General features: G+C 53.3%; 8 protein-coding genes across 8 annotated transcripts; 3 read left to right on the top strand and 5 right to left on the bottom strand.

Annotated features, from left to right (window-relative positions):
• Positions 1–232: 232 nt before the first annotated feature.
• Positions 233–1,961, bottom strand: BDP81DRAFT_316396 (uncharacterized protein; the record flags this gene model as incomplete). The annotated part of the gene is made up of 2 exons (XM_060584173.1): positions 233–1,644; positions 1,697–1,961. 2 exons carry the CDS (start codon positions 1,959–1,961, stop codon positions 233–235), a joined length of 1,677 nt encoding a protein of 558 aa, XP_060446993.1.
• Positions 1,962–2,450: 489 nt separating this feature from the next.
• BDP81DRAFT_371820 (arsenical-resistance protein) lies at positions 2,451–4,078 on the bottom strand. Its single transcript, XM_060586633.1, has 4 exons — positions 3,734–4,078; positions 3,540–3,682; positions 3,375–3,482; positions 2,451–3,316 (listed from the first exon to the last, which is right to left on the bottom strand). The coding sequence occupies exons 1-4, from the start codon at positions 3,999–4,001 to the stop codon at positions 2,681–2,683; spliced, it is 1,155 nt and encodes a 384-aa protein (XP_060446992.1). The 5' UTR covers positions 4,002–4,078; the 3' UTR covers positions 2,451–2,680.
• A 3,672-nt stretch (positions 4,079–7,750) lies between these two features.
• BDP81DRAFT_207171 (uncharacterized protein) lies at positions 7,751–8,631 on the top strand. The gene has a single exon (XM_060582625.1). The coding sequence runs from the start codon at positions 7,949–7,951 to the stop codon at positions 8,510–8,512; it is 564 nt and encodes a 187-aa protein (XP_060446991.1). The 5' UTR covers positions 7,751–7,948; the 3' UTR covers positions 8,513–8,631.
• A 3,328-nt stretch (positions 8,632–11,959) lies between these two features.
• On the top strand, positions 11,960–16,113 carry BDP81DRAFT_316051 (uncharacterized protein; the record flags this gene model as incomplete). Its single annotated transcript, XM_060584135.1, has 2 exons — positions 11,960–14,769; positions 14,820–16,113. The coding sequence occupies 2 exons, from the start codon at positions 11,960–11,962 to the stop codon at positions 16,111–16,113; spliced, it is 4,104 nt and encodes a 1,367-aa protein (XP_060446990.1).
• Positions 16,114–20,504: 4,391 nt separating this feature from the next.
• Positions 20,505–22,024, bottom strand: BDP81DRAFT_424849 (ribosome biogenesis protein nsa-2). Its single transcript, XM_060590166.1, has 6 exons — positions 21,921–22,024; positions 21,856–21,861; positions 21,756–21,790; positions 21,247–21,702; positions 20,933–21,170; positions 20,505–20,809 (listed from the first exon to the last, which is right to left on the bottom strand). The coding sequence occupies exons 1-6, from the start codon at positions 21,927–21,929 to the stop codon at positions 20,771–20,773; spliced, it is 783 nt and encodes a 260-aa protein (XP_060446989.1). The 5' UTR covers positions 21,930–22,024; the 3' UTR covers positions 20,505–20,770.
• A 190-nt stretch (positions 22,025–22,214) lies between these two features.
• BDP81DRAFT_424847 (ribosomal protein L21-like protein) lies at positions 22,215–23,020 on the top strand. Its single transcript, XM_060590165.1, has one exon. It carries the CDS (start codon positions 22,353–22,355, stop codon positions 22,977–22,979), a length of 627 nt encoding a protein of 208 aa, XP_060446988.1. The 5' UTR covers positions 22,215–22,352; the 3' UTR covers positions 22,980–23,020.
• A 399-nt stretch (positions 23,021–23,419) lies between these two features.
• Positions 23,420–26,054, bottom strand: BDP81DRAFT_448423 (kinase-like domain-containing protein; the record flags this gene model as incomplete). The annotated part of the gene is made up of 2 exons (XM_060592298.1): positions 23,420–24,223; positions 24,273–26,054. 2 exons carry the CDS (start codon positions 26,052–26,054, stop codon positions 23,420–23,422), a joined length of 2,586 nt encoding a protein of 861 aa, XP_060446987.1.
• Positions 26,055–26,978: 924 nt separating this feature from the next.
• On the bottom strand, positions 26,979–27,376 carry BDP81DRAFT_460023 (60s acidic ribosomal protein-domain-containing protein; the record flags this gene model as incomplete). Its single annotated transcript, XM_060593607.1, has 2 exons — positions 26,979–27,155; positions 27,218–27,376. The coding sequence occupies 2 exons, from the start codon at positions 27,374–27,376 to the stop codon at positions 26,979–26,981; spliced, it is 336 nt and encodes a 111-aa protein (XP_060446986.1).
• Positions 27,377–27,727: the final 351 nt, after the last annotated feature.

Below are 27,727 nucleotides of genomic sequence, written 5' to 3'. Positions count from 1 at the left end.
AAGGGAGCATTAGGCATAGTAAAGCAATTGAAAATTCTAGAACAGGATTGGGGGTATAACGAAGAAAAAATGGTAGCATACTCTACCGTTGATTAGCTTGCCATCGCTATGACTAGGAAGCAAAATCTCGTAGCGTTCAAACGCTTGACCTCCCCAAAATTCCGTGTGATGTTGACAAAGTCGTACAATGCTACTCAATAGCCTCTCATCCCCAGCGTCTCGGGAAACCCCATCACTCCTCTGCAAAGTTCAGATTCAAAAGATTCTCTGCAAGGTTTCCACCGCCGCCGCCGCCGCCGCCACCGTTCTCGCCATCCCCAGCTCCGCCTTCGCCCCCTTGCCCTTGGCCGGCATGCTCATTGCGCTGTCGCTGAATCTCATTCATGCCCTGACACGCGGTCTCGGCAATGTAGTGAAGTTCTTCGAGAGTGCCGCTGTTGCAGTTGGGGAAGACGCCGTCGATACTGCGTTGCCAACCGCTCGTGGAGTTCTGTACCGCCGTCTGGTAGGCATTAACGTCATACTCTGTGACCCGCAGCGCGCGCGTTCTAGGCCGCATCTGAGTCAGGAGGTAGTCATTTGAAGCTAGAGCCGGCAGGTAGGACACGGGTGAGCCATCGGACTGCGGCGGCTGGTAGTAGCCCAGTGCTACTTCGACAAAGCGCTGCGCGATGGAGCGGCCGAGTCCGCAGGGGTCGATGAAGTCGAAATCGGGGGACGAGGGCGCGGGTGACGGCGGTAGATCGTCGCGGGTATAGAGGTCGTAGCCGAGGAAAGAAGCACGGCACGTCTGGAGCTTCGGGCACGACTCTCGGATGATCATGGCCATCCAGTCATCGTGGAGGCCGGGCCGCTGGTTCGGGAGACCAATCCATAGGATTTCCTTTGAGTCTTCGTTGAGGTTATGACCCTGTTCCGCTTTCAAGTAGACCTCATTGAGATACAGCTCCCGTAGGGTCTGGCCGAAATTGCGCGCGGCGCATCGAAGGACGTCCGGCGTGATCTCGACGCGCTTCAATTCGAGGGCCGTCAGGCATGGAAGCGTGATCGGTGGAGAGGGAAGCGCGCGGGCCCTCCACTCGTCTATAGTCATGTTCCAGGCTTTTGTTTGCTTGAGGCCTCTAGGTGGGCGGTCGTCGTCGGTGCCAGATAGACAGAGGGTCTGTAGAACTTCGGCGTTGTGGATAAGATCCCACAGGCAAGTCCCGTAAAAGGCCACACGTGGAGGGTCGACCTCGTGACGACGGAAAGATATGAATAGGTGCTCGAGTTGAAGGATGGCGCGCATGATGGCAAGGACATCAGAAGGGTTGGTCCAGAGGTCGACGATGGCTTGGTCAGACACGTTCTCTAGCACAAGCGTTTTGAGTGAAAGAGAGTCCTCCGGGCGACGGGAGAAGGCGGAGAAGGTATTCGCGAGGATCATTGTTGCAGCATTGCAGCGATGGCCGACGAGCTGAAAGGGCAGGTTCAGGCGCAACGAGGAAACGAACTGGCAGTTAAAGAGTATTGATTCGAGGGTATGGCGGTAGTCCAGCGTTGTGAAGGAAGCAGGCGACATGCAGTACTGGCGTTGGAGTGTCTGAACGAACTGCTTCATAGAGGGTATTCGATCGAAGATGGTTGATAGAAATTCTACTTCCACTATTGGAGGGTCAGCAACATTTCGCGATCTTCTTAGCGCTTTCCAACTTACACTCATCGCGCAATACCATCAAGTCAATGTACATTGACTTGCAGTGATACCCAATTGTCTGAAGGGAATCGACATCCGGCTGCCGCCGGGGGCTGTTCTTGCTGAGACGGCTGAACTCGAGGGCGATGGTCCGCAACGCGTAGGGCTTGAGAAAGCGGTCGAAGGCCCTGCATACGAGACGCAGGTGCAGGATGTGATTTCGGGATGTCAAGGCGACGCATTGCCGGAGGATCGCATCTATCAGCTCGCGGGGAAGCGACTCCATGGCGGGATCGTAGAGGGGGGGAAGCTCCGGCAAGGCGAGGAAATTAAGTCGTAGGGATCTCGTAAGGGTCCAATGCGCGATACGGAGCGCAGCTATACTGGCTCTGCCGGAAACTCGACGACGACGAAGACAATACGGGGGTTCGCGGCCTGCCCAAGTCCTACTGCGGAGGTGGATCGCTCGAATCGGTCGTGAAGAGGTTGTTGATGAGGGTTGGATCGGGAGGTTGTAGGTTATCAAGATGAATGTTGATAATCAAATTAGCGGTCGGAACCCGGACGGATCCTGTCTGAGGTGGAACAAGAGCCGGACAGTGACAGGGAGCTTGGGGCACCCAAGTGTCACTTCAGGCAGTTGTAGCGCAACGTGCGCTAAGGCCGACAAGGGTTCAGTCACTAGGGTCCCCGCGTCTTACCGGGCTTATCATTCAACGCTCTTGAACTTCGGTGCATGTCTTGCAACACCATGGACCTGGCATTTTCGAAACCTCTCGAGAACAGAATCGAGTTGCTAGAGTGATCGTATCTCATTGCTTTCAGATTCTTTATGCCATCATGATTGGCACTTGTTTCCCCTCAAAGATTGAGCATCGGCCGTTCAGCTCCTTCGGCACGGCATCACCCGTAAACTTTCGTGCTATCTTAGCTCCTGCATGCTCTTGGACCCCATGACATCGACATGTGCTTTTGTCTCATTGCGCCGTTCGCGAAGGCTCCGGCTTAATCCTCCCAGTTGTACCGCTTAGCAAACCACTTGACGAAGTAGACCAGTCCAAGGAGCACCGGCACCTCGATGAGCGGCCCGACAGTCGTGGCAAGCGCCTCATCCGATTCAGGCCCGTAAGCCGCGACAGCTATCGCGATAGCCAGCTCAAAGTTGTTGCTGGCCGCCGTGAAGGCCTGCGTACATGCGAGACCGTAGCGGAATCCCAGTCTGCGGGCGACGAGCAGGGTCGCCGAGAAGATGACGGAGAAGTAGACTACTAACGGCGCCGCCACCCGAACCACTGAGACGATTTGGTGAACGACTTGGGAACCCTGAGAGGCGAAGAGGACGATGATGGTATACAAGAGACCGATGAGCGACCAGGGTGCCAGGAACGGTATGATTTTGTTGTTGTACGTGTCGACCCCGATGGTGTAGACCAATGACAGCCGCGTCAGAATGGCCGCGCCAAGGGGAATGCCGAGAAAGATGCCAACTGCTGAGGCAACTGTCGAGTACGAGATGGACGAGATACTGTGGTCTTGGCCGATTACTCGGATGAAGAGCAGGGCGACAGGGGCGAAGAGAACGATTTGCAGGAAAGAATTGACTGCCACGAGAATCGCGCAATAATTTCCATCTCCTCGGGCCTACGTTCAATGAAATCAGCATCTTTTGGGTTTGTAAGTGTCGAAACGGGGTTCTTACCAGGCTTGTCCAAATCAATACCATGGCGATACACCTCGCGACTCCAACAAGAATCAACCCGTTTCTAAGACCCTGCTTGTCCGGTAGGAAAGCCCATGATAAGGCAAGCTAAGGAATAATGTTAGCAGATGTTGGAAAACGGCCTTGAGAGGACGCAACACTGACCATGAAGAGCGGTGCAACGATCCAGTTGAGGATGATGCTAAAGCCGAGCTGGATCCAAACCTCTCTTGTACGGAAGATGGTATGTAGTTTCTCGTACTGAACCTTGCACAAGATGGGGTACATCATCACCAATAGACCAACGGCTAGAGTCTATGAGCATCGCGTATCAAAGAGCTGGCTGAGCCAAGACTTACCTATCGGCACAGAGACGCCAGCAAACTTGCCCTGTTGAAGCGCTGGCCCAGCGTTGGGGACGAAGTTTCCGAGCAGAATGCCAATCAACATGGCGAGAAAGATCCAGACGGCTAGGAATCGATGTAGAATTCCGAGAGACTTGAATATCGAAGGGTTTTGTGCATCTTCAACTCCCTCAGATTGCTGCTGCTCGATGTCTCGATTTACACCGTTATCACTCGGTTTCTCAACCTGGTCTCCGTCTGTTTTCACTCTAGAATCCCGCATATTATCAGGGCAGGGAGTAGACACTACAATTAGTGTGAAGATGAGCCAAAGATTAATAATTAAAGCAAAAGAAATAGTGGTGAAGCTTGTTAATTCTTGAGGTACTCAAGTTCAAATTCATCAAGTCTTCATCTAAAAGAGCTAATGGGGGTGGGCGGGCACCTCAGTCTGGGGGTTTTCCTCCCCAAGGTGAGTCTCTAAATCCCGACCAATCAGAACAGAGGGGTGACATTTCAATGAAGAAGACACCGCACCGACTGATTTTCCCGCTTGAAGAGACTTCGCGCTGCCGTTCAGCTCGCGGCCAAAAGGTTTCACCCAATCACTGCGCCGTCTAAGTTTTTGGTCTGAAGCCGGACGCGCAACTATTCCAGTCCAAGACTTGGTTAGTTCCGATGTCTTTCGGTGCCGAATCCCTTCGAACGTAAAAGACGACAACAGTTGGCACAAGCAGCAATCAGGCAGAGCTTCGGGAAACGCATTTCACATATCACTTACCTGCTTGCGCTCGTTACAGAAGAGTTACTTCATGATTAGCTATTATCGCTTTGGATGCAGATCCAGATAACTCTTCTGGTACCAGCCAGAAGAGATCATGGGGAGTTGAACTTTGCGACTAGCGGAGTGAGCGGTTATGTATCCCTGACTGTCAGTGATCTGGGACGACTCTTTGGATATGAGAGATAGAAAGCAAAAGAGTTTATGGTGTCCAAATTGGTGATCTAGCATGTTAACTTGTTCAAAGTCAGCTTTCTGTTGTTCTCTGAGCTGTAAGATCTCATCTGATTGACTTTGGCATGCACACGGGCCGGATTATTCAGCCCCAGCCTCGGTTATGCGTTATGTCTATTAGTTGACAAAATGCTGAAGCTCTCTAGGCTATAGTTCGCCGTCTATTTGAAACCACTGGACCCCTTAACTTGGGCATATAAACAGCTCGCTCGCAAGGAGTTCCTTTATAACTTGCAAAATATCGAAAGGAAAGATACTGCGCCTCAGTTCTTCCCCCTTCAAGTACCTAGTAAGCATCGGAGGGGATATCCTTGGGACCGTAAACCGTGTGAATGACTATAAGACGAGAAGTAATGGGAGTTCCACGCGCACTTGACAGGATCGTATACTTGCAACTGCCCGCAAAAGGGAAGTTACATGATCGCACAGTCTACATATCGAGCATCGCTGTGGAGGCTGTGCTTGCGAGGCTGTCACGCTGTTAAACTCAGGCCGGAAGTTGGTACATGAGGTAGCTACTTAGTCATGTTGATCCAAGTTACTACCGCTACCGCCGAGAGCGACTGACTGATTATCTTATGATCTCAGCTAACTCACTAAATCATGTCTTCCCGCGATCGTCAACAAACTAATTTCCCCCGCAGATTTTCTCATGCATTCCTCAATCGGACACGGCGACGGAGCCTACGAAGGCTTGGGACATCCCAGCTCCGACAGGAGGCAGGTGCACTGGCCAACGTCGCGACTTCCAGGTTGGAACGCGTCCGATGGATTTAAGGCGGGGCAGCTTTGGGTGTCGGGCCGAGAAACCTCCCGAGCTTGCTGTGCCCTCCATCCCGTGCCCACCTGCCTCGATCCTCATGATAAATTTCTCTGCAGGCTTCCAACCCCGTCGACCTTTTGTCTTTCACTCACAACCACATCACCCGTCCTCCGACCTCCAAACCGGTGTTGCTACAGCAAACCACCTCAAACCCTCTGCATTGTTTGCACTGAGTATCGGGTTCGACAATGTGACGCGGACTGTGGGACACGATTTCATCATCCGCGACGTCGTCATTCTCATATCAGCACAGCGCCAACCTCAATGAGATGAAGAGCGTTTTCCATCCCCAAATGATGATGGACATCCTCGATCTCCTCTTGCGGCGCGTTGCTGCATCCTTTCCCGCAACTATGGGCGTTTCTACCGTCTCGAAACCTCGGGAACCATCAGACCAAGCATCCCACCATCATTTGTCGCGCCCCCATGCCGCATTGGTGTCGTTTCGGATTGATCTTCCCCACGAGGAGCGCAGCCTTGGGTCGCATTTCAGACGCGCGTGCACATTCGGCGCTTCGCAAGTGCGAGGCGTCTACGGATACAACGTGTCAATCTTCGGACATCGCAAACGTCTCGCAAACGTCTCGCAGAACGCGACAAACCTACGAATCCATCTCGCCAGCTTCGTGATACCCGTCCTTTTTGGACACAGGCATTAGTGTGTACAGCAATGGGCTTCTCTCTGTGCCATTCTTGCTGAAGGAAATTTTCATCGTGCCAAGATCAAATTCTGCCCTTCTATTACCAAGCACCTACGTCGCTCTTTACACGATAGCTCTGGCTGCATGAAGTAATGGCAACATCTCGCCTGATTTATGATGATGATGACTGAATATGTAATTCGCCTGAACTGTGGACTCTGCGCGCCCGAGATACCACAATCGGTATCACAATCGGGCGCGTCGTCTCCAATGGCCGGCCTATTGCCAAGTTACCAGTGGAAATGTCTCGAATTCATTCGGACGAGCCTCAAATGAAGCCGAATGTGGACTCCATCTCAATCTGCCCGGCCCTATTTCTGCTGCCCGGACTGCCCGGCTCACCGCCAACATCAGGTCGAGGCGATGCGAGGAGCGAGCAAGGGAATTGTGCTAACGCCCGCCCGCGTATCGCCCACCTTGCGCTGCGAGTCTACAACCAGTCGCGAGGGCAGAGATTTCAGCTTACATGTCCTTGGTGGCCATGATCTGATGGGTGAGCGTGTCTGCCGGTGGGGACAGTCACTCAGGGGAACGCTATGCCTAATTCGCTTGGCTCTTAAGATTGAAGCTGATGACAGATCCAGAGATACGGCTCCTTGGGCCTTGGCCGCAAGGCTAAGGGCAAGTTCCTTCCAAGTTCCTAACTTCCTACTCCGAGGCGGAGCTCAGCTTGAGCCTTGAGGATGACTGCCTGCAAAAGTAGCGCCATCCGGGTCCACGAGCCTCGCTCACGGACGCTGTTTAATCTCGTCGAGTCGCCGCACCTTTCTTCTTCTTGCGTTCGTCCAACTTCCTTTTTTTTTTTTTTTTTTTTTTCCCTCCCCCAAGTCGGGCTCTCATCTTGCCATCTACGGGGTACGGATACCTAGTCATGAAATCGACTATATTTCCAGTGGAACCCAAACAGTGATTGATGGGGCAGACTGGGCAGGCGCCTTTATTCTTGGAGAACACTACCTAATACCTAGGACCCTGCCTCGAAGGACGCGCCCAAGGAAGATCGGAGGATTCGGAGAACAAGACGGACCCCTCCTGGCAGCCCTGAAAGCTGGCAGGGCAAGGCCCACGAGTCCCCCTTCCCTGGACGATGATGGCATAAGCCGCGTTGGGATACAGGTGGGAAGGTTATTGGCGAGCTAACGTTCCCACTCCCGGTTAGGGGGAGGGGGGAGAAGCAACGAGGCATGGCAATTCGAGCAAAAGTCAGTAATTGCGATGTGCGATACTTGACAGCTGACAAGCGGAACCACATTGGATGATGCCCTGCCAGCACAACGAACTCAGATCGATGCATGCATGCTGGCGAAAGCAAGCAGGCACGCAAGCCACCGGCTTATGACGATGGCCACGAGACATGATTTTCAGCATCATGAGCCGAGACACTTTCATTCTTCTCGGCTTGTCATTCATATGCGGAGGGAGAACAAAGTTTTTGTCTTTTGGTACGGGATATCCTCCCGCGAATTCCAACGGCGACGGCCCTGCTCAGCTGAAAAGGAACAAAAAAGACAATGGGAAGTGCTGGCCCTTGCGTACCGGCCACCGGTGACGCGCCGCCCGACTATGGGCCACCAAATACCTAGGTAGTTGACGACTCCCAAGATGGGAATAATGTGGCGCGTTGGCAAACGCCTGAAGCGGAACTCGAGAGTCGAACGGGGCGTACAATTTCATTACCGCCGTTGCCCTCGATGCTCGAGGCGCCTTTTTCACTAGTTGGAATGCACAAAGGTGTAAATTGGCCCCCCCGGAGGCGCGGGAACAAGATCAAACCCGGGATCGGACATCTTGTCAGGCGACTCTCACTCACTCACTCTCTTGCCAATTGCCTGCCCGTGGACAGAGTTGGCTTTGGAAAGTTGGAAAAACTGCCGCCCATTATCTTTTTCCTGTCTGCAAGCCTGCAGGGCCCTTCTATCTGGCTGCAGGTGCTGCATCTGCAGGCTGCAGCGCTTCAATGTCGGCCGAATTACAGGAGAGAGAGAGAGAGAGAGCGAGAGAGCCCCCACGCCATACAACATACCCGAAGAGTTGCGAGTCGTGATACTTGCGGCGTTCTGTCCACAGTGTCCACGGTACCCTGCCGAGTACCGATGAAGCGAAGCGGGTCAAGCAACGGTTCGACTCGTTTGATCTCCCTCAGGTGTTGGGGCCTCCCTCGCCTTGTTGTTGCGCCGAGCCAGGAGGGCCCAGGACTAGGCCAGATGAAAATCGCCCGAACACTTTTATTCTGTTGTTGGAACTTGGCGGCCTAGGAGAGACTTAAGAAGAGAGAGACAGACGGGGGAGGTTTGACTGATGGTCGAGCGTTTGCAGGTGTCAGCTATCATGCGGAACGCACGACTCGCATCACCCGTCCGTTCGACGTGTTCGTTCAGAATGTTCTGTGCGTCCCGAACGGATTACTAACTCAGGGGCTTTCTTTTTTTACTCTCTCCCCAATGTCAAATGTTGAGAGTTGGACAGCAGCTGCTAGCTTTGCGCCTTTGTACACTAAAACGCCGTACCGCCCTCGCGAACGCTAGCAGAAGGGGGAAGGGGGGGAAAGGAAAAACGGAAGAAAACGCTGGACGAATCCCCTCTCTCGGTCGGTGAGACACCGCTGAGTGAGAGCCGATGGACCGGCCGCCGAAGCGTGAACGCTTTAGTCTTAGCCAGGGGCTTTTCTCTGAAGGAGGTGGAAAGGTAGAACAAGCTCGAAAGACAAGCCATCCGTCCCGCGGGTAGATCCCCCTCTCCCCCCAAAACTACAAAGAGGACCGACGTGGTGTAGTGGGAGGAGTGAGCGCGCACTGGTCTCAGACTCAGGTCAGGTCGGTCCCTCGAGTTCGTCGCGAGAGGGGGGGACGTTTGAGAGAGAGTAAGAGCGCGTTCCCTACGGGTACTTGGGGTCTAGGTAGGAGGTGCACAATGACTAGCGGTTCGTATGAACAGCTGGACACATGTGCTGGTGGAGAAACCCACGAGAAAAGAAGTCGGAACAATGGAAGGGCGTTTGAGTACGAGTTTGGTACGAGTACGGGAACACTGATCGTAGGCACACAACGAACGAACAGCTTGCCAGCCGTGCCAGCTTCTCCCCCGCCCGCGCTCCTTGCAGGCATCTCTCTCGGTCAGCAGAGGTGCCGCGGGGCCAAGGCAGGTTTTCTTGCTCTTTCTTGTCTCTGTTTCCTGGGACGGCACTGGCAGAAAGGGGAGGGAAAAGGCGGGTACCCTCGTTCGTATTAATCCCCGCTGGCGCTGGCGTTGCGGCGATCATCCACCCCGTCAAACTCCATCCATGGATGATGGGCCATGATCCAATCCCCCCGTTTAGCTTCGATCCATCTCGTTATCCGTACCGTAGAGATACGGGAAGGGAGGAGGTTGGGTTTGTTGGCAATGTACAAGTACTTTGTACATGATGGACACCTTTACTTTTTTTTTTTTTTTTTTTTTGTAGTACTTTTGATTTTGGCGACAAGTGTTGCACGGCCGCACATCTCACGCGCGTTCAAACACTTTTGAGCGGGAAGGGAAAAAAGGGAACTGCATTAGTCCTTTTTTAATTCTTCCACTTCAGACCGGACGGGAGGCGAACGTTTATTCCTGCTGAATTATTATTTTTTACCGTGCTGCCGTGCTGCCGTGCTGCTTTAGGCAGGGTGCGGCGTCTGTGTGTGCGTTAGGGAGAGCGGCGCCGCGGCGGGAAAGCTGACCGTCTCAATTCTTGAAGTCTTGTACATGAGGCGGACCAATCTGACGGATTGAATGAAATTGAATCTGACATTGGCCGCCCGTACTCCGTACTTGTGTTAGAATCTGGTGGCTTGGCGGGATATTCTCCGTCGTCTCCTTCTTGTTCTTCTGATTGAATAAGAGAAAGGCGACTTGATCATGATCCAAGGTACAAATAGGACTAGGTACGGAGTAATGAGAACAAGAGTACCTAAGAGACTTATCGAAGAAAGGCCAATGCCAACACGAGGTACAGTACATGGCACTTGCAGCGACTATGTGGCATAGTAGGAGTAATATTACTACTCCAGTTGCTAATACCTGGTTCCCACTGACGTATTATGTGCGCTCCTGGTTTCTATTATTACTGCTACCTCCTACTTGCTAAGGTACCTACTTGCTGCATCTCCTCCGTCCGTGGCCGCTGAACCCCCCCGTACTTCGTACCGTACCCCCCGTACCTCCCCCGTCCGTCGTGTTCCCGTCTCCCGATTGTTCGATCCGTCCCTGCCATTCTTCTCTCTCGCTCCTTCACAAGATCTTTCTGACATCTTCGTCATCCCTTTCGTTTAGGCAAACGAACGACTCTTACCAATCCCACACTCGCTATCCGTACCTAGGTACTACTGCTACTCTATCTACTAGGCTGCCTGTCAGCTTTTCTCTCGTTTTCTACTCCGTATCAGCCTCTTGAGACATTGGATATCGGTCGAACCATCGAGTCCAAGACCCTCTTGCACAATTCTCTCTCCTCCCCCGAGTCCCCCCCAAGGCTCCAACAAGCTTCCTTGTCTCGCCCGGCGACCGAAAAGGCGTTTAATTTGCATCATCTTAGCCATCTATCGTCTTCCCCTTCCCTCTTGTCGCATCACACCAGCGCGCCCGCTCCCTGGCAAAAATAAAGGTGGAGGCCCGTCATAATATTCCCAGCTCCGCTATTCATCGCCCTCTCACTTTGAAACGTCCCAGCTCCAGTCTTGGACAGGGAACCCTTCACCCCCGACCGTCACCTCCCGCTGCGGCTGCACCAGCTTTCGGATTTCCCAGTCTCCTGCTCAGACACTACATAGCAGCCTCCTCTTTTATTTTTATTTTTATTTTTATTTTTATTTTAGTCCTTGCGTCGACAGTCGATCCCCGACGAAGCTGCCGCTGGATTGGACCTTGCAACGAACCAGGAAACCCGCACCACCACCACCACAACCACCACCGAACAACAAGACCCAGACCCAGACCCAGACCCAGACAGACCCAAATCAAGGTTTATACCTGAGAAGGGACGCAAGAGAAGCAGCTGGTCGCCTCGCCTCACCACCAGTCGTTCGTTCCTTTTTCGCTCGTTTTACGGCTCCGCCTCGATTGTTCCTTCTTGTCTCTCGAACCTGAACGGGTTATTCCTACGGACCCCGAACGGATACTTTTCATATCCCATTATCCACACCCTGCATCACCCACCTCAACGAACGAACCATCCATCCCCCCCGTCCACTTGCCGCCTTGTATCTTTTTGCCCTCCCTCTGCCGGCCCAGAGCATACCTTCCTTACCTTACCGTACCGATCGCCGACAAACCCAAAACCAAAGAAACACCTTTCCTTGCCTGTACACACCCCAGGTTTTTTGTCATGTCCAATTGAGGGGGAATTCCTTAACTTGACCTCACCACACCTTATCTCACAAGGCCGCCTTACTACATACCTTAACTTGGGAGACTGCAGACGTCGTGCCACCGTGACACACCGAGCATTCCGGCCGTCCTCCCTTACCCAACCCAAATCGACCTTCCGTACAATACATTCCTAGTCGCAACTGCATGCTCTAGGTCACTGTTGCCCGCGCGATCGCAAATAACAGCCCACCAGAGCCCGGCACGGGCACCGACACCTGCAGCTGCTTGCTCTGTACCTACCTGTGTGTACTGGCAGAGGAATCCTCTCTAATTGTGTTGGTGCGACTTGCCATGAGATGAAAGGCCCAACGCTGACGATGGCTCCGGCTGTTGTCCAACCAGTAAATGGTTCTTACCTACACCGATCCCATACCTCCGACGACCGTAACAGCGCCTCGGCAGCGTCTACAACAACAACATCATCAGCAACGTCACCCAAACAGCAGAAAGGCTCGAGCGTCCAGGGACGAGCTGCATTCGAGCTTCCCTCCTTCGACACCCTTCCCGAATTCAACACCACCCTCTACCTCGACGGCAAGTCCAAGGAAGCTGCTGCTAAAGAGCAGGCGGCCGCAGCCGCAGCCGTAGCCGCAGCCGCAGCCGCCGCGGCACGTCCAGACCCGGCCATGTTGTTAAAACCTCCAAAAGAGGAGGACAAGGAGAATACGAGAGATGGAAAGCAAAAGGAAAAGGACAAAGATGCCGAGAAGCTGCAGAAGAGGGGGAGGAGGGCTTCATTGATGGAGCGACGTAAATCTTGGCTACCAACATCTAGATCGCCGTCAAAGTTCAAGGAGCCGCCGGTGCCCGAACGACCCGCCATGCCCGCAAGACCCAGCACTCATGCCGGAGACCACGTGAGCGCTGCACCTCCTGCTGCGACGTCTGCCGCTCCCGTAGCACCGACACCGCCGACGCGACCTGTCGAGCCAGAACGCCCCAGGACGGTCTCGGAGAGTTTCGCTACCTTTGCGAAGAAGTCGTGGATGTCCACATCCCGTTCCCCGTCCCCGAAGCGAAATCCAGACCCTCCAGCTCCACCGCCTTCTCGCCCTTCCCGAAGCAGGGCCCCGAGTAACGAGAACCTCAAGGGTGTCGACGCGACCCGCAAGAGGCCAGTATCTATGCTAGTCGACACAGAGACCGCCGCTTCAAAGAGTGCCGAATCTTTAAAGCCTGCACGCACCCTGAACAGAACCAGCACTTTCTTGACAAAGATTAAGCAGCGACCGAAAAGCATGCTCATCACCCTGGGATCAAACAACGAGATCGATACGAATGCTTTGCCCCCATCATCACTGAGCTTGCCTCCGCCCAAACCCGCTGTTGAGAACGGTCAGCCCACCAAGAAGACCAAAAACAGCAGCAGCAAAAGCAACAACAACAACAACAAGAACAACAACAACAATAATAATAGTAATAAAATCAAAAAGCCCGAATCGAAACCAGCTTCCTTCGCCGAATCCCAAACAACAGCAACGGACGAGTCTCTGATGAGCGAAATGTCGGTCAACAAGGACACCATCTGGTCGGTCTTCAGGTCGCTTGACACCGAGAGTGGAAGCTTCGCCACCAAAACCATGGCCCAGCGCATGCACTCCGTGCGTGTAACCTTGTTGCCATTTTTGCGGACCTATATGAACCACATCACCAACAAGGGACTCATTCTGGAAGACGTCGAGCGGAGGGTGATTGTGCTGAACAAGTGGTGGACTGGTTTGCTGGACATGCTAGACGGACAGGGCCAGCAGCTCCCAGGCGTTGACCGGCCGGTTCTGCTGGAGGCCTTGACGATGCTGATGATGCGACCAGAATGGCGACAGACGACGACCTACTTCATGTCGTTGGCGGATCGCTCACCAAACGAACGCGTCCGACCGCGTTCCGGGACCCAGTCCACAGCAGACTCCTCACAAGCATCGAGCCAAGCTTTCCTCGCCGAATCCGCCGAGCACAATGTGCGGACCATGTTTGTGAGCAACCTCATGAAGCAGATGCAAATTGTGGTGGAGAAAATGTCGCTCCGACACGCACCTCTCAGTCTCGTCAATTGGTGCGGTAAGGCGTGCGCATACGCATTCTTCTTCTGTCCGTCCGTCGCCGAGATTCTCGTCCGATTGTGGGATTTGCGGCCGGAACTCATCAGGAGGACGGCTGACGAGTTTGGATTGCCCAAGAAGAATGGCGGCGAGAGCGAGGACATCATGGCACTCTTCCCGCCTAACTTGGGCGTATTGGGCTGGCAATCGCAAAAGACCATCAGCGCACGCTTCAAGGAACGAGTGAAGCTCTCCGTCATGGCGGCAAGGATTCCTTGGTTCAGCCCTTGGGTGACTCGATGGCGTGGCGGGGATACTGACTTGTTCTTCATCTTTTGCAAGTACTACCACATTTTGTCCGAGGAGTTCATGCCCGAAGGCCTCCCGCTGCTTGAGAAGGCGCGGTCGCCAGGATTTATACTGGTGCAGGCGCAAATCCTCGCGTGCGTAGAGTCCACGATCCACCGCCAGGCCGAAGTCGACGCGATTTACAACCCGCCCATGCCGACAGACTCATTCTACGGCGCCGATGCTGCTGCGACCGCCATGACGATCCCAGGAAACTTGCTGAAGAACATGGCTGAGAACCGTCTGATCGTGTTGCTGAAGGATATTCTGGGCGAATCGCTGCCAGTCATTGCTGCTGCGAGACGAACCTTTGCCGAATCTTTCCTATCCGTGACTCGTGCTGCGACCCGCCGCGTGTCTGCCTTCGACCACAGCGCCGTGTTCACGCTCTGCGATTTCTTGGAAGAGGCATTGGTGGCTTACGACCAGCTCGACGATCTCGAGAACCCGAATATCTCCAAGAGCATCGACTGGTCTTTTTGGCTCAACGTCTGCAGAAAGATGCTCATCTCCGACAACGCGATGACGGAAGTTCGCCTCCTGTCCTTCATCTTCTCGACCTGGGAGGCAGTCACGGCAAACCCCGCAAGGAAGAAGGCTTTGTGCCTGGATTGGTTGCTTTCCGAGGAGACCTTCGACACCTACTTCAACCACTGGTGCCCGATGGTGCGCGGCTATTATATGCGCTTGCTCTGCTGGCGTATCTGTCGTGACGGCGGTAGCGCGAACGAAGTTGATGCGTGAGTTGTGGCATATCCCACGAGTAAACGAGACCTGCTAACGTTCACAGTGAAATTTTCCTTGTTGCCGCAGCGAGATTGAAGACCGTCTGGGCCCATTACCTGTTTCTACGCAATGCCGCCGATGCCGCAGGGAAGCTTCCACCCTCTACATCGCCATGTCTCCCGACGCCGGGCAAGAAGTTCATGATCATCCGTACGGAACTGAACATCCCGCAGCCAGGCTACTTCAACCAGCCCTTCGACTCATTTTCCAAGATTGTTAATGGTGAAGGAGTCATGTCATCGACGCCAGCCACCGAGACCAAGGAAGTTGCCAAGCCTGACAACAGCAAGAAGCGTTGGTCACTGCTCGGAAAGGTCTTGTCTTTGGGTGGTAACGGCTCGGACGGCGAGGACAACAGCGATTCCTCGCGCAAGGAAGCGGCGCCTTCCAAGTCTGCTACTCTCTCGAAACGCCGGCAAGGAGGCCCGCCTCTTCCGCCCAAGATTTCCACCTCCTCGGCCTCGGCTGTGACAACATCGTCTGACGGCAGCTCGCCGGGCGCCTCGCCTATCTTCATGGAGCAGAAATTCGTCTTCAAGTTCACGCTGACCTGGCAGCCTCCTGCCGTCGCCCAGCCTCGCGATCGTATCCTCACTCGCCCGCGCCTCCCCGCTCCGGCGCAGGCCTGGGTCACTTCCCGTTCGAGGAGCGGCAGCACCCCTCCTCCACCTGCTGCTGGTCTTCCCGATCCCACACGGTGTGTCTCTGGCTCCAAGAAGAAGGGCCTTGTCGACGAAGCCAAGAACGCCAGTCCCCTCGCCTCCCCCACTCTCGAGCGCAAGTCTTCGGTCACTGCCGTCTCGTCGTCTTCTCTCGTGCGCAGACTCAGCAACAAGTTCGACTTCGAGAACAACCCGAACGTGGAGCTGATGACGTTCGACTTTGAAAGCGCAGAGAAGTCATCTGCTTCATCTGTGTCTTCTGCCTCATCAACGGCTTCATCGCCTACCGAGAGCAAGACCGAGGAAGAGGCACAACAGCCGTCGGAGCCTTCGCCCCCGCCACAACAATCCCAGGCCATGGCCCAGGCTCATGCTGTGCTCAAGGCCCAACAACGGCCTCATCTGTCCAAGTCTGGAAGCCGTAGGACCGGCCCCGAGCCGCTTACGCAACCCCTTCGCCCGGCGGGCATTTACGTCAAGCGCGCCGTCTACGCCGGTCGTGCTTTGGCCGAGTGGAGCATTGTCGTCGCTGAATGCAACGGTTTCGTCGACCGCAGACGGGACGAGGGCGTTCTTGGCCTCAGCGATGTGGAGGTTCCGATGCTTACAGTCGAAGGCTTCCGAAAGCTCGGCTAAATGCGCCTAGTCCACACAAAACCGCCATGCTTCCGCTCAACACTCGAGTGCGCATTCATACACGAAAATTGCGTATTTCTTCCACGACAACGAAAGTTACGACATGGAACCGGAGAAGAAACACGAAACTATTCTCTCTCCGCATGACAGAAATAAAAGCAACATCAAAAAGTACGGCGTTGACGAGCACATCCCCTCGCAGCCTCACGAGGCGGGCTCATCATTTTATCCATGGAGAATTCCCTTGCATCGCCACAGCATTATATCAATCCGTCCCAGCAGACGGTCACTTTACCAAAGCTCTTGAACGAGCCCTCCTCTTCCTCTCTGTTTCGGCGCTCATTTTCCAAGTCGTCGCAGTCCCTAGCAATTTCCGACTTTTTCTCTCCCAAGCTCAGGTGGCTTTTGCTCTTCTTCACCGTCAGTATTGTTCGAACCACCATATCATCAAAGTAATGATAGTTTAAATCTCTTCCCTTCTTACTCGTGGTCATTTATTTTGCTGTTGTTTCAAGGCGTTTTTGGGGTCAAACTGGAAAGAGCGGATAACCAACTCCCTATCAAGTCGGGATCTTTAAGGGATATGTGTGAGGAATTGGGATGCGCGATTGTTTCGTTTTGAGACTTGTCAAGGGGTGGGGAGCATTTGTCAAAGATTGCTTCTGTTTCTGCTCCCTTGAGAAACTTTGTCTCCTTTTCTTTTTCTTCTTGCGTTCGTCACAACCGGGAAACACGGGACGGATTGTTTTGTTTTTCATTGCTCAGGTCGCATTACACACGCACACACACACACACACACACACACATGCCAACTTTTGTTGCTTTGTTCGAATTGGGCGGAGGGATCGAGAGGAAGACAGGTATTGAAGGATATATCCCGAACAAATCAAAGTCCAATGAGAGACAACATTCTGAATCAAATCTGGGTATCTTGCGCTGCTATGCATGCTTGTGAATGATGGAATCCATGTGGTGATCTTGATAGTCGAGGAAGCGTGCTCTACTTGATAGGGATGGGTCTTGTCGAAGAGCTTTGAGATTGACCTATGCCCGGATTGTCTTCAAATCAGAATGCTTATCGTATAGTAGATCAAGGGGCTGTATCAGGGGGTCTCCGAATTGTGCCATGGAAGGATTCGGAAATCTATCTCGACATTGAGAGAGAGTCTTTATATCTGGATACTAGGGAGGATGTTTGGATCTAGTTGGTCATGATGTAGATCCACTGCCATAACGTGGTGTGCGGGAGTCGGGAAACGTGTGCGTAAGCGAGAGTGTGTGGGCAGCAGGTGTGAGGTACGCTCATCACCCGGGTCTTCTCTGAGAGAACCGCCGGTTTGTCGTGTGAATAAGACCTGTGCATAGGTATGCATGGCGGCGCAGAATCGATGAGTTCCAGTGTAATGTCCGGTTAAATCTTTGAGGGCTTCTTCTCGCTGGCACTTTAGATTGTCGTCTCTTGGTTGCTAATGACCTTCTCTCCTTGGAATTTGCCAGCGTGTGGGGAATCGCTGTTCCTTGGACGCTGCCACGCCTCAGCTCGTCTGCGGCCCATGAGTCTATAAAAGGCCGACTTCCAGCGCGCAAAGGATCACATACGACAGTGCGACATGGGACTCCCAGGGTGGAGTTTACCTGACACCCATTCTTCTTTGAGAGGTTGTGATACTGCTGCCGGCTGAGCACGTCTCATGGACATTCTCTCCGATCTTGATTGTGAAGTCAAGCGATCTTGTTCGAAGGAGTCAAGGCGGAGCTGCAAGTTTGAACAACTCTTCCATCGTCGTACCTTGGCAGGTGGGTATTCTGCGGGCGAATACTCTTATGGCGGCGGCGAGGAGCAGACGACAGCTGTTCTTGACTATACTTGGTACTGTGTAGCTCTGTGATTCCAAGGTTATGGGCCGCAGGCGGGTGTGGGCTCATTATGTATAAGCTTGGAGCAGGGGGCTTTCGCCATGGGCGTCTACTCCATCCTCGGGGACTAGTGGCCCGACGAGTCCGTGTTCTCGAGAAGGTTGACCTCAAGCCCTTCACCGAGGACGACTATGAAAGTCTGGCAAAGCATCATCTCAACGGTCGCCAGATCAAGAACCACGATCCGGACCGCCCAGGCCTTGGCCGTCAACAAAGAGCGAGCCTCTTGGCATGGAGCAGATAGCGTGTGTAGCGCAGTACTGCTCAAGATAGAAGCTCTTGAGCTGGGAGAGATGAGCGGGGATTATATATTACGTATAACGCTAATTGGATTCGTAAAGTCAACCACAGGAAGGTGCAAAGCGATGACTTTGGAGTGAGTTCACCAGTTATGCAGATAGCTTCGATCGGGACGATGATGGTCGTGGTTCTTACATGAACCAGAAACAGCAACCAAGGAAGAGTGAGACTGCCATGCAATTCTTGCCTGTCGGTTCTTCCTCGTCTATTGCTCTGAGATGTACGAGTCTTGAGAGCTCTTCGTATCACCCCGTGGCAGCGACAGAAAAATTGAAATGCGCTCACCCTCGACTTGACATTCAGGTCTCTCCCCAGAGCTGTTAAGTCTTTCTCACAGGTTGAGAATGACGACCGCGAAGGATTCCTTCTCACGCTTCTCAGAGATGAACCATATGTATATAGATACAGCTCGAGGGATATGTTCGAGTGCATTCCCCCATTGCCAGAGGACTGGGGAAGCTTATGTGTGGCAAGGCTCCCCATAACTCTCTACTAAAGGCCGAGTACCCAGCATAAAATGAGGAAGAGTATGGGTATTCCGCTGTAGGGCGTCGCACAATACTTACGGATGGAGCATGAAAACTCTTATGAGAATCTCATTGTCGTACAGCTTATAATCGCCATGTTTCGCCACATATTGGCCTCATCTCCTAGAATAACGATGCTGCTGGCCTAGTCAAACTAGCAAATCATCTTTTAAAACACAGACTACTCTCTGAACCAGAATCGACATATATATGAGCAGTCATCCCGTTTCGGGTAGTGTTGGGTGTGAGGACAACGCTCGACGGATCTGGGGTTACCCTTCCGCGGTGTGAATTCGGCGCGGTCGTGACAGCCGTATACCTAAATCGATATTTTCAGTATTTCGAATTATTTCTGGACAACCTGTTTCCGTGGACGTAGTGTGATGATGGACTGACCAGGTACTTGCGAGCTATAACATTGTCAATACTTCTCTCCTATCCTTGGGGTGTGTGCCTTGATCTTTCCCCTTCGCAAATGACGTCCGACGTACGACGGCGCCATTGTAAAAGTGTCCGAGTATCCCCAATGTCCAATGGTATGACCAGCACTTCATCGCAATGGTCCACTTCAAGTTGAAAAGTTGACGAGATGGAGAGGTTGAATACCGGTGGCGAGCCCCGGACTGGACCGAGGTGCGAGGGCGGTGTCTCCCATTTTGGTGAGAGCCTCCTGACAAGCAGCTGGCTACTCGACTCTCCCAAATACTTGTTTACACAGCACGGTATACCTTACGCAGTACCCATAAGCTCACGAAACTGCCGCAGCAACTACTTTCGTTCATCTACCTTGTTGTCCCGTGCGACGAACGACCACTCTCCACAAGATCCACCAGGCGCCTGTCTGATGAATACTCGCAGGACTCAAAAGCCCGTCAACTGGGCATATTCCAATAGTGGAGCGAGAGTACCCATCATAGGCAAAAAAAGTGAAGAAGAAGGCATGAGCAGCCCCTGAAGTGTATATGGCCTAGTGGTGGATGGTTGAATGCCTGGTTTCGGCAAGCGGACGCGAGTTCGAATTTGGTGGCCCTACATAAAGTCACAGGCAGCTCATTTTTGTTTCTGTTTTACTTGTTCTGTCTGCTGCTGTCCCTATACATATAGATTTCAAGGCCGAATAAATGATAAATGAGAAGATTACGTCCATATTGGGCTTACGGAGGTGATACTTGAACTTAACCTGGCTGGTTGCGATGTGTTCAAACCGGGGTCTCCTTTTCATAACCGTGGGCATTTCAGCTCGAGCAGCAAATGATATTCATCGTCATTTTATTTTATCCACAAGCTATGAGATGAACCCCCTTTCCGCTTGTTTCCTCGACCATGGGCTACCACACAGACGAGCACGTGTTCTCGTCATGAGAGTCTAGCGCCCGATGCCGGTGGTTCGTCGCAAACGTCAAGTTCTCGCTCCGTCATCGTCTCGGCCTTGTATGATCCGGCTCTATTCAACGTAAGACTTGATCATGAGGGGAATAGTGCGTCTGATTCAGCGCGAGCCTTGAAAGGCAAAGTACTAACCCAACCCAACTTCGAGCCGTGGAGAGCGAGACCCAGATGCCCGGCTGGCTGGCTGCGGGTGACTGAGGTGTCAGCCAGGAAAAGGTCCAGTGTCATCATTACAAGTAACGGATACCTTGCAGTCACTTTGCCAGTTTACAAATGGGAATCTTGTTTCATCTACCTAGGTTGGAATCTTTTTATGTTGTCACTCACGGGCATCCACCCAATCCCCTATTTCATGAGGTGACAGAACGCCTTAACGCCAGCTGGGACTTGACTGCCCCAAATACCACCATCTCCGAGACTTTTACACTACATGTTTCGAAAGGAGTACAGCGTTCCTGCTGTGTCCCGATGCCATTTTGTGAAACTATTTGCGCGATAGCCTTGATTTTCTTTCCTCTTCCCATCTAGACGAGCAACACCGCGTTTACGCAACCGTCGTTTTCCTGGTAGGCACCGCGCGATTAGTTTCTCGTGCTGTGAAGTTGATACGGTGGCACGACCAGCTCGTCAAAGTATCCAAAAGACATAGTCAAAATAGCCGCGCTCTTCGATGAAATGTCACTTACCGGTGAATTCGTAACCTGCGCGTAACGACCCCATACGACCTTGCCCGACGCCGTCGTAAGACCCATGTCTGATACGTTGACCTCCAGCACGGTTCCCTTGGTAAGAACACCCAGATTCGTGTAAAGAGGGTTCTGGGGGTTCTTCTTAACTCCCAGAATTGGCAGTTTTACGGTTACATTGAGCTCGGGGTGGCACACGTGTGCGTGCTTATAACGCAAGCCCATAGGACGGATGAATCTGATATTGGAAAAGCACTTCGTTAGCCAAGCTTCCCAGGACGCCAGACCGGCGCCAAGTTCTTAGGAGGAATTACCGTTCGTGCTTGGGGTCTCTCCGGGTGAAGTTGGGTCCGACAAAAGTCGGCTTCGTAATCATACGCTTCCAGGACTTCTGGTGCGTCTTCTTTCCGGTCGAGATGACTTTAAACATCTCTTCTTCGCTGATGCCTTTAACCTTGGGCAAGGGGACCTGGAAGCGAGCAGCCTTCTCGGCACGCTTGTTCTTGATCTGGGAAGAAATGGCCTTGGCGTTGCTCGGGTTGTTGCGGTCGAGCAGGTAGGCGGGCATGGGCTCGCTGGGCTCCTTCTCGTCGTTGGTCTTGACGTTGCGCTCCTCGTGGGCCTTGATCTGCTTGCGCATCTGGATCTTCTCGTTGTGGCGCTTCTTCGCGTGGAGCTTGGCGCGGAGACCGCGCAGGTTCTGCGCATCCTTGGACGCCTTGTGGCCCTCACGAGCCTCCTTCTTGCGGGCGCGCTCCTCGTGATCGAGTCTTGAAAAAAAAACATTAGCGTTGAGTTTCAGTTTACCATTCAAAATTCTCACCTTCGACCATGAAGCTTGCGCCATCTCTCCATGTACTTTATTTTCCTGGTTAGCACGAGCCGAGATTGGGAGACGGAGAGGCCCTTCGGAGGGCACGTACCTCGTTCTGTTTTCGCAAATTTGTCAGTACAAGTCAAGAGGACAGAGACAGTGCGGGTTACTCACCTGAGGCATCTTGAATGATTTACGCACGTAGCGATTACGGATTTACAAGATGGTGTTGCTGATGTGGTCTGGTCGTCCGTCGTGTTGAGGTCGGCGAAGCTCCCAAGAGTTGTCGTCCTGTCGAAGTGGCGGGTAGCCAAAAAAAAATACCATATCGATAACGATGTGGGGTCCGACCCCAAAACTTCGAGGTCCAGCGGCCAACATCCCTGCTAGCATCAGCGGAGCAACACATTTTCCGAACATCCCAAGGAACTGCACTCCAGGTCTATCCGAACTTTTTTGAAGCTTCGTGTTGGCCGGGTCGCAGTCGCGCAGAAAGCTCAAGTCGACGAACGTGAGAGACCACAATTGGACCGACAAACGAGGTCCGACTGTCTCTCTCTGTCCAACGACAAACTCCCAAATACAAAAAAAGCCAACCATTCAAAAATGAGTCGAGCATTGCTGCGCTCCGTCTTGGAGCTCAGGACACCCATGACGCGCCTCCCGCCAACCTTCCTCCTCCCGATCCACGCCCGCCGCTTCAACTCCACAGCGCCCATCATCGAGCCCGCCGCAGCCGCACAAGATGCGCCCCCCGTCGCCACGCAAACCTCCTCAATAGCACAACAGGCCTCCGCCGCCAGCCAGACGTCGACGCCATCCGCAACGACCCCAATCCCCAAATCCGTGCAGGCGGCCCTGCCCTTCCTGGCGGCCCAGCCCAACCACTACATCACCTTCCACATCCACGGACGCCCATACCTCGTCCAGCCCGGCGACAGCGTCCGCCTGCCCTTCAAGATGCCCGGCGTCGTGCCCGGCGACGTTCTGCGCCTCAACCGTGCCTCCGTCATCGGTAGCAGAGATTACACCCTCAAGGGCTCGCCCTTCATCGACGAGCGGGTATACGAGTGCCGTGCCGTGGTGACGGGCACGGAGAGCGAGCCAATGAGAATGAAGGAGAAGACGAAGAGGAGGCAGCGGAAAGTGAAGACGGTCAAGAGCAAGCACCGCTACACGATTCTGACGGTTAGCGAGCTGAAGATCAATGCGCCTGAGGAGATTGAGGCCTAGAAGGCATGGCTGGGGGTGTGCAAGCTTGTTCGAGTATGAATCAGGAATAGTAGGCCATGGATGATATGATTCCATATTCTTGTATCGTTCCCCGTCGGGGCTGTACCAATAGACAAATAAATACATTCACGTCATGTAGAAATGAGGACTTTCATAGTCGCTGTAAATGTTGCAGCCGAGAGGCTCGCGTAGAAATTGATCAAGACGCATCATCTATGCCTGCGTCTCCAAAGAAAAACGTGCCCAATGATGGGTGAAGGCCAATGCCTAGGGAATCAATATTGAAAACAGTGGAGAAGAAAAACGACTGCACGAAGCAGTTGTACAAGAAGTAAAACAAACAGCCCAAGAAACTCCGAGCTATGGATATTCCGATGATCATTAAACCCAAGTAATGTCTCCATGACGCCTTTTCCAACAACAATGCTCGTACGCTTTCGTCACCTGCTCTGATTCGTTGCTTTTTTGACACTGGTCCAGTAAGCCGATGGCCACACGGACATGGCCTCTGCATCTGTCGGCATGCGTTCTCGACACCTCGAGACAACGCTCTGGATGATTCTACCAAGGAGCTCTTCGTCAATGGGAAGGGCCTTTTCGCTCATCTCATTGGGGTATAGGAAGGGGTCGGTCTCGTGGAGAAGCTCTTCGCATGAAGGTCGCATGTGGACGTCGCGATTGAGACACCGCCTCAAGGTTCGCAACAGAGACGGAGGTACTGGAACTCCGCCCATGGCCCGGGAAGGGAATTCGATGTCGTGATCCCAGTTGATGATTGCTTGGCACTTTGCCATTTGATTGTTGATGTTACCAAAAGGAGGTATTCCATAGACCAGTTGGTACAGAATGCACCCGAGGGACCAGACATCGCTCTGCTTTCCAACCTTCATCAACTTGGGCCGTCCAGGAACTCGGCCGCCCCGAGGTGCGTTGGAGTCCAAAAGCGACTCGGGGGACATGTAGTTTGGTGTGCCAACTTGCGTTTCGCGGTGGACGTTGACAGTCTCATCAGTTTGAATTGCATTGGCGATACCGAAATCGATGAGTTTCAAGCGACCCTTTACAAGAACGAAGTTGGCCGGTTTGAGATCGGAGTGCACGATTTCGGACTGGTGTACCGATTGTAGGCACTCCAGCATTTCTTTCCAGTAGAAGCGGACCAAGACTGAATCAAACTTGGGCGATTCAGGATTTTGGCGACTCCTGAGAAGCGTGTGGAGATCCAATTCGCCCATTTCCATAAGCTGAGTACGCGTTAGGGATGCCATTACATTTTAATATTGGATGACTTACCAAAGTGAGCATTTTCTTTTCGCTATTCATCTCGTAGTCGAAGAGGTTGATGACTCGGTCATTGCCTCTCAGCCTGCCCAGTAGGTCGATTTCGCCCTTGTAGCCCCGGACGGTCAACTCGTCTGCATTCTCCAGCGACACCCTTTTCAATGCAAACATTGCCCCGTTTTCGGCAGTAACACGGTAGACCTTAGCGCTACCGCCCCGGCCCAGACAGTCGAGTCTTGTGTAGGACTTTCCATTGACACGAAGGATATTCCGCCTTTGCTTGCCTTGAGTAGTCGTCGCTGCGCCAGCGGATGTGGTAGCGGCATCAAGGACAGACATCTTGGGCGGAGGCGGGGGAGCAGCTCGGCGCGGAGTGTTGTTGGCCAGGGAAGCCAGGGGCTTGCGCTCAGGGGATGCCGCGGGTCTCTGTTGAACAGCCTCGGGATTGATAGAGCGTCTGACTACTTTTTCCATGACCATTTCCGCAGGCTTGACGGCGGTAGGCCTCGTGCTTCGCAGTATAGAAACTGGCTCGTTCTCCTGGTCGTGCGAGGAGGGGACTTGAGGGCGTGGCGCAGGTAACTTGTAATGAATCTCTTCTGGCTCGTCTTTTTCCTGGGGAGAATGGCGCGTAAAAGAAGGGGCCGGTGGTTCGGCATACGATGTAGGCCTGCGATGAGCTGCTCTGGATGGGTCGCTCAAGGCGACAGGACTGCCTGATGACATCTGTCTGCCGTTGCCATAAAAGGATGATGCCATCTCATTCTCTACGTCTGTGCCGTGACCGTCGTGATACTGGCTTGAGATCAGACCCTCGCCATCACCATTTGCCTCCGCTTCTTCCTCACTCTGTCTTCTACGTCCACGTCGAGCGGGTCCGCTCAAGAAGCTTCCGGGAATCTTGCCTACTCGCTTGACGCGCATGGAGCCTTGCAGTGCGAGATTATCCTCGGCCTTGGTGGTTCTTCCAGCATTAGAAGCTTGTCGGGATACGCTGCTGGGGTTGATACCGGCAGCATGGCGTGCTACCGTATACGGCTCTTCTGGGTGGTCCTGTTCCGTATGGGAACCTGAGCGCCTTGAGTGACTGGATGAATTGGTGAGGCGACTTCTGTTGCCGGACGAGCCAGCGGCGATCCGGACGACACGGATACCTTGGGCCGGTGTGTTGACATCCTGAGGCGGTTCATTCTTCTCATCCGAGGACTGGTTTCGGCTCTCTGGCCGGCTTCTAGACTGGGGTCGTTGGTTGGTTGATCGGGACAGCGAGGTAGACCTTCTCTTGGCAGGGCGCATCTGGCCAAGACTCTTTGGCGTATTGCTGAGTCTCACAACTCTTTTCCGCACAGGACTGTTCTCTCTGCTCTGTATCGGCGACGTGGGTTTCGTTGACCTTGTGTCGTATGCCTGAGCACTTCCCGATCGGAGGGATCTTCTCTCCTCCGTGGCAGAGCTCGTGGACGCGGCAAGATTACTGACGCGGCGACGTGTTCTAGGCGGTGAAGCTGCTCTTTGCGGTTCCGGGCCGCTGCCATCGTTAAGAAGTGCCTTGGTGAGGGCACTGAGCTTCATAGGCACGGGTATCTCGTCATCGGAGCTGTCGTGCATGGCGTACTGCTGCGAGTCTGCCTTTTTTGAGAGCGCGGGTGCAGCGGCGGTCGCATGAACAGGGTTGGATTCGCTTCGATTGAGATGCGGACGAGAGGGCAGCCTCCTGAGGCCTTGTCGTACAGAAGGTTTTCGTGACAGGCCGGTTCCGGCGTTGCCCAGCGGCGTGGGAGAGGTTGTCGACATTTCGAGCTGGTGGGATGGTTTGTTGTTCCAATTTTGCGCAACGGGGGGCTGGGGATTAGCGGCGCGAATCTCCACGTCTCGGCAGCCAAGCACCTTCCGCCAGAAAAAAGCGATTGATTTTGGCGATTGAACACTGTTTTACGTGTCAAATGTGCCCATGATCCGAAAGATTGCAAATGGAGAAGAAATTAGTTTATGCGGCGCGTCACTAGCATCTTGTATGTTGGAGGGATGTGTCGATTCCTTGTCAATTGAGGACGTTCCCAGTATTTGGGGGCTAGCAGGGGTTGACCAATGAGAAATCAAGACCAGGGGATGTTGTTGTCGGAGCAACGATGGGCTGAACGGCAAAGCGTAAGGCGGCACATTCTTCGTTGGGCACATGGAATTGGAGTTTGGAACCAGGCACTAAGTCTTGCCTAAGGCTTCATTAGGTGTCTAGCCTACTTTACCTTACCTAGCACCCTAGTTTGCATGTTTAAGTTGATGTAATCCCATGCAAGGTATCTTTTCGCTTAAGGGATACCGAGCGAGACCGGTCACAGCTTTCGGCCTTGAGCTTTCAGAAATTGTTTGCGCCAGGATTACCCGCACGTTGCGCGCCTTTTGTCGCAAAGAATCGCCCACTGTACAGGAGGTGAGTTCAAGATGTGCGCCGGGTATTAATTGGATGGCGCAAACAATCAGAGCTGAAGTTGACATGAACTCAGTGTTCCAAGCGGGGAAGCACACAATTAATCGATGAGGGGTAACAGTTTTCAAAGAACCAGCGAGCTTTTTATTTGACCGAACCTAGCAGGTGTTCCTACACAAACGTGTGCCGAAGCCCAACCCAAGAGAGATTTCCCCATGTCAATGACTTGTGAAAACGTCGGCCGATTGCTGCGTATATTCTTCGATGAGGCGAGGGCGTGAGAGGGGTATTTAGTCGAAGAGACCGAATCCCATGTCCTCGTCGGACTCCTCCTTCTCCTCCTCCTTCTCCTCCTTGGGGGCGTCCTCAGCGGCACCACCGGCAGCAGCACCGCCGGAAGCGGCGGCGGCACCACCAGCGCCACCAGAGGGAACGGAGGCAAGCTTGCTGGAGCCCTCAGCGATGAGCTGTATACCTTGTTAGCATCTAGATCCTTTGCGCATGTCGCATAACCAAAGTCGTAACGAACCTCGTTGATGTCCTTGCCCTCGAGCTCGGAGATGAGCTTGTTCAGGCGCTCGTCATCAGCCTCAATACCGACGGACTCAAGGACAGCCTTGACATCCTTGGCAGAGGGGGAGGTGTTGCCACCGAGGCCGAGGAGGAGGAAAGCGGCGAGGTGCTTCATCTTGAATGATTTTCTGCGGCGAACGATTGTTAGATAAGAGGGATCGTTGAATTTTTGGCGGCGACGTCGAAAATCCAAAAGACAATTGGCGACGAGATGGAGATCAGGCGTAGAGAAGAAGGGGGTAAAACTCACTGTTTGTCGTAAAGAACACGAGAGGTCAATCAATTTAACCGCGAAGTTGGGCGGAGACTGAATCTTCGAGTCTTGGGAGATTTTCGCGTGGTTGATGAGATTCGGTAAGTTGTCGGAAATGGAACTTTTTTTTCGTTTTGTGAGCCAGAGGGTGCGGGACCCTACCTTAGGGCGGGGAGGGCGGTCGGTGGCTGGGGCAGCCGACCGAAAAGCACA

Source organism: Colletotrichum phormii, assembly GCF_030913505.1.
Source record: "Colletotrichum phormii strain CBS 102054 chromosome Unknown BDP81scaffold_7, whole genome shotgun sequence".
Classification (NCBI taxonomy): domain Eukaryota; kingdom Fungi; phylum Ascomycota; class Sordariomycetes; order Glomerellales; family Glomerellaceae; genus Colletotrichum; species Colletotrichum phormii.
The sequence above is the reverse complement of the archived record's forward strand: the minus strand, read 5'-3'. Positions and strand labels throughout refer to the sequence as shown.

Excerpts from the sequence above, each read along its gene's own strand:
- BDP81DRAFT_207171 (XM_060582625.1), top strand. The coding sequence starts at position 7,949 with ATGCTCGAGGCGCCTTTTTCACTAGTTGGAATGCACAAAGGTGTAAAT.
- BDP81DRAFT_424849 (XM_060590166.1), bottom strand. Across the intron at positions 21,171-21,246 it reads AGAGACCCCAAGCACGAACG|ATTCATCCGTCCTATGGGCT; the intron begins GTAATTCCTCCT and ends TTCCAATATCAG. Across the intron at positions 20,810-20,932 it reads CGCAGGTTACGAATTCACCG|GAAAACGACGGTTGCGTAAA; the intron begins GTAAGTGACATT and ends GGTGCCTACCAG.
- BDP81DRAFT_371820 (XM_060586633.1), bottom strand. The coding sequence starts at position 4,001 with ATGCGGGATTCTAGAGTGAAAACAGACGGAGACCAGGTTGAGAAACCG. Across the intron at positions 3,683-3,733 it reads TGGCGTCTCTGTGCCGATAG|CCGTTGGTCTATTGGTGATG; the intron begins GTAAGTCTTGGC and ends CATAGACTCTAG. Across the intron at positions 3,483-3,539 it reads TCGTTGCACCGCTCTTCATG|CTTGCCTTATCATGGGCTTT; the intron begins GTCAGTGTTGCG and ends ATTATTCCTTAG.
- BDP81DRAFT_424847 (XM_060590165.1), top strand. The coding sequence starts at position 22,353 with ATGAGTCGAGCATTGCTGCGCTCCGTCTTGGAGCTCAGGACACCCATG.